This window comes from Balearica regulorum, chromosome 1 (genome assembly GCF_011004875.1).
Source record: "Balearica regulorum gibbericeps isolate bBalReg1 chromosome 1, bBalReg1.pri, whole genome shotgun sequence".
NCBI lineage: Eukaryota > Metazoa > Chordata > Aves > Gruiformes > Gruidae > Balearica > Balearica regulorum.
In genome coordinates, this window is record NC_046184.1 from 51,317,302 (window position 1) to 51,329,715 (window position 12,414).

At 47.7% G+C, this 12,414-nt stretch overlaps 1 protein-coding gene across 2 annotated transcripts in view; it reads right to left on the bottom strand.

Moving 5' to 3' along the window:
• Window positions 1-12,414, bottom strand: part of NTN4 (netrin 4) — a 49,992-nt gene that overhangs the window by 26,065 nt on the left and 11,513 nt on the right. For both annotated transcript variants that reach the window (XM_075749069.1, XM_075749061.1), the window contains exon 3: window positions 1,906-2,193. In XM_075749069.1, coding sequence (XP_075605184.1) covers window positions 1,906-2,193 — 288 coding nt within the window. The remainder of the gene's footprint in view (window positions 1-1,905; window positions 2,194-12,414) is intronic.

Consider the following 12,414-nt stretch of genomic DNA (forward strand, 5'->3'; position numbering starts at 1 on the left):
TTCCAGGTGAAATGTACAAAAACGCTCCCTCTCTGAAATCCTACTGTCTTTTCAGGAGTTTTTCTCACTTCTCCCAGCTAATCAGCCACGGACTCCACAATCTTCCATTCCTTTTCTTTTCATTCACACACACGTGTCTTGCTATCATCTTGGAAATAATCCTCTCTTCCCATCTTGAAGCAATGCACTGGCAAACCCCAGCCTGGTACGCACAAGTGGGGTGCCACTGCAGTCCCCAAATCACAGCAGCCTTGCACCAGGCAGGAGCCTGGCACAGACCGGGCTCAGCCCCAGCTGCCCCAGTCCTACGGTGGAAAAGGTGGTATTGGGAGAGGAAACATCTTACCACTCTCTGATCTTCCCTGCAAACCATGGGGCTATGTCACCTTTACACCAGCACATCCCTTATGGGACATGTGGAATAAGCTGTAAGGCACAGTGAAATGAGTCAGCCTCACTGCAGAAACGTCACCTTTGGGACTCTTGCCACATACACCCTTATAACCGGAGTTGAGCTTCCAGTCCCCTCGGGGCCGACGCGGGGGCTTGTTGCTATTTCTTGCTTTGGTTTTCAGTGTGATTCTGGCACTCGATTCCTTCCCACAGCACCACCTGTTACCTGCGCACTATGGTTTCCATAAGCTATAGCCATACCGGAAGCGTATTTGGCTGCAGGTTCTGTTACAACTCTTGGCGGTGCTGCGGGGCACGTTCCCGTGCAATTGTATCCCACTGAAATAATCCTGAGCAAACAGCTCCTTTCAAAGACTTTCGCTCAGGGAACATCTGTGGAAAGCAGAGCAGTGCTGCTTGAGACAGCCTTATCAATCATAGCTCTGCACACTTTCAAACTGGTATATTTTCAAGATGTTGCACGACTAGCTCTATTAGGAGGGAAACATGCTGTCTGCTTCATGTCTGAGACCATAATTTAAGTGAAATGAAAGTTCTCCAAAGAGCTGGACAGATGCCAGACCTCCTTACCTCGAGTAACTGCCTTATGGTTTTTTAATGATCTTGCCCTTTCTAACATTATTCAGTGCAATATGTTTGACTGCCTCGGCTTTCCCCACCGCTCCTCCACCAGCAAAGCCGGGACTTTTCAGAGCCAGCCAAGACAGGCAGAAAGGACAAAATGTGTTTGGGGCAGCGAGACCAGGGTGTCCCCGGGCTGGCAGGGTGCAGGCACGTCATGCTGCAAGCATCCAACACGTCGGCCGCTGTTGTGCCCATCACCTCCCCAACGGGTTAGTGGCTCTCGCATCTCTGTGATGCGGGAGGACTGGGGCTTAGGTCTTGGTCAGTCCCAAGGGATGTGAGCTCAGAACTCTTGTGATGGGACTTCCCTCAAAACTGGAGCACAGGGGTTTTATCCAGAGAAAGGTATTGCAATGGAAAGCCTGGGAGTGACAGGCAAACCCCAGCTCTCCTGCCTCTCAGTTCAGGAGCCAGCCCAGTATTTGAGGATACTCCAGAAGCAATGGCAATCACAAGATCCCCACTATATTCAAAGAAGCTCTCCTCCCTCTCTGTCATCAAAATGCCCTGTATTTATTATCTTCTAGATATTGTGTTATTGAGAGATAGCGTTTGGGGGAAGAAGCGAGTCAGCAATTTTAATTTATTTTAAGGATCCACCTGAAATAAATAAACTTAAATTACTGTGGAGCACCCTTGAAGGATGAGACCCTGGTGGACCCTACACTGAGGCACAAGGGAAACCCAGCACCTCAGCCTCAGACCACCTCCTTTGCAAAGACCGTTTTTGCTCACTGTGCTTGCCATTCAGGGCATCACGTGTCAAATACCGTATACTTGGACCTATACCATACTGTATGCCATTACCTAGTATTTTTAAAACTCTGCTTTCCTGCAGTGCAGACATTGTTAGGTGCGTGTACATACCATGTGGAAAATGCCAGCTGCCTTGACGGGCTTGAATCCGGCGACGGGAACGCAGTGGTCAGCGTGGCCGTTGCAGAAACAGCTGCCCTTCACGATGAAGTCATAGACAGCATAATGCAGGGGTGGCGGGGGCTGCGTGGGCTGGGGGTCCGGGCCCGCCGGGAGGCAGGGACAACCCTGCCGCTCCAGCAGCCGCACCCGCAGGTTGGTGATCTTCAGCTGCGCCTGGGCTTCCGCGCTGTATGGGTCCTCCGTGGCGTAAGGCGGCGACAGGGCTCGGTATATCACCTGGGCAGAGAAACGCAGCAAGGGAAGCAGAAGAGAGGATGTCAGCCAGCCCCGTGGTGGACTGGGGGGTGGGATGGAGGCAGGAGCATCCCCTGGGAGCACACACCAGGCTCTCATGCTGCTCTTCCCCCTCCACAAGCAGTGGGAGCAGCAAACCCACCTCCACCCTGGTGTGTGCAAAGTGACCCGCCATGATCCCCTATGCCCCTTTCCACACAAAGTCTGGATCCTATGGGTATCAAACAAAATTTTGCCATTAAGTTAAAGCAGAGGTGGGTGCCACTGGTACAGGGTATGGCCCTGGCTAAGGTGGGCAGTCCAGCGCAGGGGCCGGCAGTCCTGCAGGCGATGCTCAGGTGGGGAACTCTTCATTAACCTTCCCTCCCCCAGAATGGGTGTATTTTTTAACAAATAAAGCTCAGATTTCCAAATATTTGGCTCCTATCAGTCCCAGGCTGCTTCCTAGTGGAAAAGTGATTAGGTGTGGCAATTAGTGACAGCAAGCTGATAGTTGAGAAAACCGAGATAAGAAAGAAAGAAAAGTGGGGGGCTTCTGAAGTTTAAACAAATACTTATCAGTCAGTCTTTATTTTAACTTCGGCCTGATTGAATAGGTAAATATTGGCTCAAGCTGAAAATTGAGAGCACTAGATAAAAATAACCAATTTTCTTGAAGAGATTTATTTTAAACTTGTTGGTTTAGCTGCCTACAGTGTGATATCAGAAACAGTATATAATTCATGTAACTACCATTCACATAAAATGATGTATTTACAACACATGTATCAGTTACTCATATCTTTAATTTACAGTGACACTTTCTAAATAGTTGAATAGCTCTTCACTGAGTAGCCACCGAAAGCTCGATGAACAATATTTGTAAGCAACATTCAATCACTCAGTTGACGAGTGTCTGAGGGTGTGACGCAGTCTAACGACTCGATGCACTGCTCCCAGCAGTTGCTTAAAAACTTCTCAAACTGCCCTGCTGCCAACCACCCATGCCACCCGAAATGCCATCCAGCCTCCTATGGACAGCAAGGAGGTGTGCGACAGCAAAGGGTGACCATCGTTTCTTGCCAGGAGGTGCTGCGGGGTGCCCGGTGAGAGGCAGCGTGCAAGCCTGCCGGCACCTCTTACGGTGATCACAGCTTCCTCGGCTTAAATCTGCTCCTCCCAAAGGATGCGGCTGATTGATACACTTCAGCTGATGAAGGCTTCCCTTTTATTTCACCAGGATTCACATATCCTGGAAATAATCACCCCGGTGCTGCCAGCTCGCCTGCCCGCGGGCTTTGCCTGCCGGTTGCTGCCTCCGCCATCCCCGCCGCTGCTGGCACCGCTCCTGGCCGGGACCTGGCTTTTCTCCAGAGCTGCCAGGATCCAGCCCGAGGAAGCTTTGTACCAGCCTGGAAGGAGATTTATAGCTTGTTTTGGAGCTGAATGGCGGCAGTGTGCTTTTGTGCGGCCCGTTGGCTTGCCAAGTGCAGTCGCTACCAGTGGTCGGTGACAGCGGGGCTCGGGCGTGCTGGTGCCGGATGCCGCGTGCTGGCAAGCACGTTGTGGCTGCAGCCCCGCACCACTGTCCTGCAAATGCTCCCTCCCAAAGGTATTCCAGCATCTTCTGCTGGAAAAACGTCGATAAGGGAGAAGGTTAACTGGGAGAGGAGGTCAGAGGGCAAGGCTGGTGAGCGGTATTCCCCTTGTGTAGAAGTGTTGAGTCCCATGAGGGATATTAATAAATAGTAACACATTTCAAAAGTGTGTGGGGGGGTTTCCCCTCTCTTTCAAGAACATAGAGGTTTTTTTCTGCTTTCCTAAAATAAAAATGTCAAGCAGATATGAACAGAAACCTGAGTGAAGCCAACTATCAGGCCCTGCACCTCTACCCAAGGCTTGTTATTTACCCAAATTTATGTCAATGTCATTCTGATCACATTTACTCATTGGTGGCTTTGTGAACATAAGATGCTTTCAGATACGGAAAGAAAATTCCTTGGGAAACATCCAAACTGGAGACATTGATTTCCTTTTAGTGGAGATGCTGGAAAATGTTGGGCTGGGAATTTTTCATAATAACTAGCATTTTGCGTTCCTTGTGATTACATAAATCGCATCTTAGAGAATTCTTTGTCCTGATTCAGATGAGAGAAGTGAAGAAAATACATAAATGGGAACAATTTTTTCTAGATGCAGCTGCAGACTTTCCTCTCATCATTTTCAGTTTTTCTTGTTTACCTATCCCCATTGAATGCACGTGACTTATACTCGTAGTTCTAGCAAAGACAATCACAGCAAGGAAATCAAGAACCCTTCACGCTGAGAGAGTTAAATCTTGTCTGTGTGGAATTCAGGGGGAGTTCTGCTGCTGATTTCAATGGAGCCAGTATTCCTGCTTAGGACCTAAAAAGTTACAAACATTTCTTTTTATGGCTACTTGAAAACAGTGATGCTAAACATGAGTCTTATCTGTAATTGCTAAGGGCGGCGGGCTCTCAGCTGCTGCCCCCGGCTGCCCTGTTTTGCTTCGCTGTGCCTGGCAGCCCCGGCCCTGGCTTCACAGCCACCCTGCACCCTGCAGCACTGCGACGTAACAGGGTGAGCCTTGTCTCAGTGCCGCCAACATGGTAAACACCCTCATCCCTCCATCCCAGATGCTAGTAGTTCTTTCTGTTTTATTAAAATCCAAACCAGTCATTAGAACATGTTGGATGCCATACAAATAGCAATTCTCTGCTCTGTCCCAGACGATTGAGCTGGAGCCCCCAGAGGCTGCATAATAATGTCAAGGACATGTTTCCCAGCAATATTTCCCTGTTCAGTTGTTAACCTCTTTGATTTATCCCAGCCTGTCTCAGGAGTCAGCACATCACTGGGGCCACACTACCCTCATACAGCTGTTATGGGTCTGCACCCCTGTGCTGCCCAGCATCTCAGCCCCACGTACACACACACATGGGTGGGTAACAGCTTTCCTGCTTTTACCTCTCCTTGGACTTTTCTGTGCAATTGTCCCACTGATAGGACTGGCCCTGGTCTGCAGCATCCCATCTATGAACAAGCCATGGTTTGCACAGCAAACCTGACTGGGTTTTCACACCTACAGTTCTGCTGGCAGCCCCTGGCCATTGCAGTCAGAGGCCTCCTCAAACAAAATATTGTTTAGCTTTAATGGTGCAGGGGAAGCCTGTAGGCAGGATTTGAGAAGGACGCACTGCCAACATGCATGTGTATCTGATGATGGGGTTTTGCAAGCCCATCATCTCTCTGGTGCCAAACGGCAGGACTTCCTCTGATGATTGACTCTATTGGGCCAGTGCTCCCCAGTCACCCTGGGACGCTCGTGCTGATGTGCCCAATCCACAGCCATCATCTCCTCTTCCCAACAGCTCCCTGAAGCCCTCTAGGTTTGTTTTGCTAAAACCACACAGAAATCACGTGCGCCCGGCTCAACCCACAGGGACAGAAACCCTCCTCAGTGGCTCTGCCACCACGGTCTTGGCACATACCACGTCAGCTTTTTAGCTGTTGGGGCAGCCCCTCTGCCAGATGCGATGGGGAAACGGCAGTTCCCTCCCACCTCCCCAGAGAAGTCGCTGCCTGCAGAGCCATCAAGTCCGTTACTCTTCCTGTCCCAAAAGTGCTGGAAGAAGTCATGCCTGAAAGTCCTGCCAAAGAGAGCTGTGTTGTGATTACACAAGGGAGATAAATAGCTCGATGAGGTACAGGAGAACATCCTTTTTGATAGATGATGCCATTCCTGTTTTCACAGAGCAAGGCCTGTGCCAGGAGAAAGCCCTAGCACGTGCAGGGGAACACACTCACCCCCCCCCGGTAAAGGAGCAACAGCAGCAAAATCTGGCCATTCGCCAGCAGCGAGCCTCACCAGAAAGCACCCTATGGTGACCAGACCTCCGGATTTCCCACTCAAGTCTGTCTGCATGCAGGTGTCTTACAGACAATATGTCAAAGCCCAGCATTACAATGTTGGGTTGACAATGTGACTTCTCCCAGTAGTCAGCACCACATAGGATAGCAAAGTGTGGGAGGCCTCTGTAGTGCATGAACTAATCTAAATCTTCTATTTTGTAGAACAAGTAGGAAGTAATAAATTGAAAACTCACAGCACTTCTATGCTAGACATGCCATAATATATCCTCTCAAAAAGATATTTTCATTCCCAGTGTTGCTAGCTCATTATAAATCTTACGGTATTTTGGATTCTTCTTAAACACAAATCCAAGAACTGAATCTTTATTTCAGCTTCCATTTAAAACTAAGTATCTAGCAATATCTCATCTCTGAGGAGCAAGTGTCACAAACCAGGAGGCAAATAAATAAAAAGAACCTATGTCTTTAAAACAAAATATCAGTATTTGGGGTAATGCTACTTCCACATCATGTGGAATTATGCTGTTGGATCCCATGTCCTATAAATGTGACATCTGCATGAAGCAACATCAAGAGAGAAGTAATTTAAAACTTGCATGAGGATCTTTTGGTGGGGAAGAAGTGTCTCTACACAGCCAGACAGTAACTATAGACTGCAATCCCTGAGTGAGGAATGCCACTGCTATGCCTTGAGAGGGTTGGGTTCACCTGACCCTCTTGGTGGGATGCCCGCTGGTGGCAGGAGGGATCCCACTCCACTCCCAGGGGACCAGGAGTGGAGAAGCTGCCCTGCAGCACCTTACATGTGCCATGGAGTAAAAGTATTCTGCTCTTCAGCCAGACCGCTCCAGCTGTCTGCAGTGTGGGCACATCATTACATAGACACCCGCTAATAAATTTCCACAGCATTTCAATTTCCTTATGGGCTGTCATGAGCAACTCTTGCTCTGTTGATTACTTCACTTTGTTTTGTCCTAGTGGCGCAAGAAGCTCTAGCTACTTGCCATTCCACAGATGCAATAATGTAGCCCTGTATATAAATAAAACGGCAGCCATGAACATGGTGCACTCAAGTAACCGCTTGCACCACAATGACCTCGATTTATAAATACATAAAAGTCCCTTTGCAAGAAGTACCCTAGTATGTTTACACTCGAGAGGCAATGAAAGGACATCTTTATATATATCCACAGTGGGAAGGAAAATGCTAATGAACGATGCTGAGAGCAACAAAATAGGCTCTGAAGTCAAAATTGCCTGAGGAAGTCAACAAAACCAATGAAAGATTTGCCGCCAGCAATGATGAGCCATGGGTGCATCTCAGACCACTGGAGCCTCCACCGGCCACAGCTGTGAGCGCCCAGACCTTTGTCAAGATACAAATGTCCACAGTGATAAAATGGGGCCCCTTGGGTCACAAATGCCCACGACATTGAAGAGACACACACGATCCACAAGAAGCTTCTTCCTCACAGACCTTCAGAAATAGGCACAGCCACAGAAGCCATGGACAGGAATCTGCAGCCCCCCTGCACGCACCCCTTCCCCAGGTCCCGATGCCCGGCTAGAGGCACAACGCTCCAACCTCTGACCAAGAGACTGGCCTCAGCTGGAGTTTCTCCCCCCAGGCCTGGAAGGCATCAGGAGATGGTTCACAAAATGACAACAGTAAACTACAGGCAGAGGGAATAAATGGATGGGAGACTCAAGAAGTGTCTACACATGGGAACAAGCCGACAAATGGGAATATGTCAGAAATAAAAGCAATAAACAAATATTAAAAACATAACTACATTTTTATTTGGTTGCAAATGAAAACAGAGGTGGTAACACTGCATGAAGTGATCTGTGGTTTCGTTCCAACAAGATCTCCAATAAAAGAGACTGATGGACTCTACCCTCTGTCATCCAACCTGGATGCATGAGAACACATCTATAAGCACTCTATAATAATGATGTATCCATATTAGTGATTCACCTATTTAGCTCATGGGCATTTGATAAATTCAGTACTGCTTTATCTACTGATTTATTTGATACAGGGACACAGGAAAAAAATAATAAGAATAAAAAGAATGTAAAGTTTGCTATGTTCTCCAAATAGAGACACAGCAAAAGCAATGGGGGACGTGCACCACCTTACAAAGAGGAATGCATGTCTAGGTAAGTGTTTAATGGAAAAGTTAAGGTTTGCATTAGAAGTCTGCAGTGTCTCTTGGTATGCAGGCACTAAATAAATGTGGCTAATTGGCCTGTATTATGGGGTTCTGTTGAATCTCCATGTCACTGGAAACTATCTGGTTTATTTAGTGCCTGGACAATGCTCTGAAAATGTAGGCAGTAAAGGCTGTTGTGGATCTCTGCCAGCATGTCTGGGACCTCATCCCTTTGCCTCCTGAAAAATCTCCCTTCAGGCCAGCACATGGCCGAGGTTCGGCACTGCCTGCCAGGTGCTGGGGCTCAGGCGAAGGGGAGCCCTCGTCCCCCACCTCCCAGCCCCAGGATCTCCAGCTGTGTGCAGCTTTCACCCGCAGATGGAGTTGGATGTAAATTTAGCTGCAGAAATCCAGCGCTAACAAGTTGCTCCCTTCAAAGAGGGTGTCCTCACACCTTCGCACACCCCTGCTCTGTCACGCTTCCATGGTGCAGAGGAGCCTCGGCGCTAAGACTGCTCTGTGCTCGTTCCCCTGCACTTTCCCAGAAAAGAGTAAGGAAGCTTAACACCCAACGACACGTGCAAGAAAGACTAAGGTGAGACTGTCTTATTGTACGTGTGAGGATGGCTTGACTTTCAAGATTTGCCGTGCCAAGCGGCAAGACTCATGCCGCAGCAATAAATCCTATTTGGTACCTGTGGGGTGCAGCGACAGTCCTACCTGCCCTGACACCTTTGGGGACCCCTTTTTACAGCAGGAAGCCTCAGGCACAGGGGCTGCCTGGTTTAATGGGGGTCCCTCAGCCCTGTCAGTGCAGGAGCAGCTCAGGCACCCCATCTGTCAGATGCATGGTCTAACCACCAGACCTAGTGCCCACAACAACCAACATATTCCCTGCCTGCATACATCCTCTGAGAGAGACAGAAACTCTGCAGATGATAGGTTTTTCTTGTCTCCCAGTTTCAGTATTGAGGGCTCAACCCCATGCTAGCAGTTACCCTCCCGGTCAGTATTTTCCTTTCCAGGGATTTCCAGCATCAGAGTGGTCAATTTCTGCCAGGCTCTCTTCTTGGCTCTTCCCAGAGGGGAGAGCTGCGTCTGCAGAGGAGTGTTTTGCTTGTGAAGCCTTCCCATATCTTTTAGGTTAGTTCCCTAATGAAACAGGCCTTATGCCATTGCACTGTGTGCGTATCTATGCATCTGTCCACCAGTCTGTCCTAAAAAATTTTGAAACCACTGGCTAACTTCAACCACATTTGGGACATACATCTTAAAGGCGTTAAGCTCCTAGAAGTTTTATGAAAACAATCTTGTTCCTTCATAAAATCAAGCCTGGTGGACTCCTCCTTCTGTGAAGAAGGCTGCTGCAGCCACAGCGCTGGTACCCTCTATTGACAAAACAGACTTACTTGATGTAGCACCACACCAAGCAGAGCTTTTAAAAGCATCTCTGTGCTATGTTCATTGCAATGATGCCAGGCTAAAAAAAAAAGACTTTTTGGCAGATGCTGTAAATAAATCACATGATGTGGGAAGCTCATTGGCCTAAACTGGGCAGAGATCACCCACCAACACCTCTAGCATACTTTGGGTTTCTGCCTGTCAGACCAAGTGGACTGCAGGGAAGAAGAGCCTCTCTTTTTCTCAGGGAGAGGTCTGACCATCCCCTGCATATGCACATTCATGGTGCACACTTCAGCATCACCAAGGTGAGATGAAACAGCAAGAGAAATTGGGAAACCTGCCTCACCACTGCAGAGAGGTGACTGTCAGAGACACTAAGGTCACACTGAGCAGCGGAGCCTGTCTTTCGGGCCACAGTATGAAGCACTCTGTCCATGTCCCCAAGCGATGGTGATGGCAACTCACTGTGTACCACCAATGGCAGCCCCTGAGCTCCTCGAGACGCTGGAGAAACGGGACTCCATTTTGGTGCATGCCTACAGCCCTTCTGCAATGTTTTACAGCACATAAACCAATAATCCCTTGTCTCACCATCCAAAAATTAGGCAATCTTACAAAGATTTCAGGAGGAAAATCCAACCAATATCAAATAACTGGCCCTTGTGGTGGCCTTGGCAAAGCAACTTTTATCTTTTGGAAACTCAAGGCATTCTTCTGCCATTCTCAAAGGCAAGAAGTTATGTCTACTCACAGGTAGCAGCCAGAGAGTGGGGGGCTGGAAAAGGTGTGAAGAGAGCCAGGCAAGAGCATTGGGATTTCTCCAGGATCCTTGAAATCTCTGGCAATAATCAATCAATCAGATGAGAGTCATATTTTCAGCTTCCCTTCACCATCCCACCGCACAATTTCATTAGAAGAAAATGAAACACTGCTAGGTCATGCTTGTCTTCATGCAGACAATGATCACAGAAGTAATACTCTTAGCAGAAAAATCTCTCTCCAACTCAAACCAGCTCAAAACATTTGGATTTCTTCACCTCCAGTTAGCAGTGCTTCTCCAAGAATTGATAGTTTATTCCACAATGGCTTTATTTTGCCTAATCGCTACTTTCACTCATCAAACAGATAGAATGCTCAGTTTCTTGGCTTACAAACCCCTCCAGATGCATGATATCATCGGCTATGCACTATCAAGGAAAATAATTATTGCTTTTTTCTCATCTTCAGAATCACCATTTCCAAGGCTGCACCATCCCACATACAAAAATGAACCAGCACATTTCAGCTGATGACATGAAGAAGCCCTTTGACCGCTCAGCAAGAAAGATGGTATTTAAATACTCTCCCCTCCTTTCCCTATCCCCACAAAGATTTATGTTTTCAGCCCTGGCCTACCAGCAGTACCTGTTGTGCATATGGAAGATCAAGAAAACCTGGAGTTACCTCCAAAGAGCCAGAGAGAGCTGGACTTGCTTGTTCATAGGCAGGGCCATAAGAAAAGCTGGCACACTCCCCAGAGCTGCAGAATAACCCCTTTAAAAGCTTCTGAGTATGGTGCACCACTGCAAAAGCCTGCAAGGCAGCAGGTTAGCATTTCAGCAAGAATGCCTGCAACAGTAATAGGGAACAAAGGGATTTCTTTCACCTGAAGAGTAACCTGATTTAATGAATAATTTTCAATTGCTCTTGTCTATAACAAAAAGACTTTGCATCTATAGAGCTGGCTGCTTAAACCATCCAGTTACCATGAGCTACACTTAATTTTAGGAAAAAGAGCACCTGTCTGAATTATATGTTAATATGCATAATCAAAAAGACCATGAGAATCAGCACTGCCCTTTCAACTCATGGCTATAGATTTTGACCACAGCAATAAGGGATGCTGTGCAGAAACTAGTAATAGAGAGTCATGGCATATGTGTCTAGTAAGTTTGGTTTTGGACATTAACTTCTTTTCTTCCTGGAAATGCTGCCCAGGGAGAATTTGAGGACTTCACCATTTGTGTAGGATTTTGAATGTTGGTATATTGGATATCTCACGCCGACACCCATTGTGCATGGCGATTAATCTCAGATTAAGTCCCCATGAGCTTTTGATCCAAAACTTCTGAGATGTGTCGATTCACTGCTTTAGATTACACACTTCTTGTGTAACCAGTTGTATCCAGGAATCCCAAAGAGAAATATGGCAGCCCTACTTTCCAGCCAGCAAACTGGGGCCTGAATAAGTAAGACAGTCTTCCCTTCATGCCAAAAATGAACTGTGAAATGAAGCAGTGGGGTGCAGTGCCTGAAGAGAGGCTCTGACTGCGCTGCTAAAATCCCGCGGCACTTTTCTCAAGAGAAGCAATAGTCCCACTAACAAGGCCAGATGCCAATTCAGAGAATTAAATTCTGTCTACCCAAATTCCTCTTGTTTTATGTGGGTACAGTGCTCTTCACTTCCTACATAAAAAGTTTGGAAAGGGTCTCCTGGAGCCCTGGGACCCGTTCCCTCCTGCTGTTGGCAGCCTACAATATACCCCCTTTCACAGACTGGTCAAGCTCCCTCTGAGGAATAATTTGTTTTAGCCATAATTGGAGGGGAATCCAGAAGCCCTGATCTGCAGTTGTCAGAAACTTGCTGTTCTAAACGGAGGATGGCCGATACGGACTGTTAAACACTGGCTATGCTCCATCCCAGAGGCGGCTGCATTTCAGGAGCTGGCCAAGCAGACGGCCAACCTCCAAGTGCCAAAAGCACTAGGAAAGCCAGGGAGAAAAGGAGACA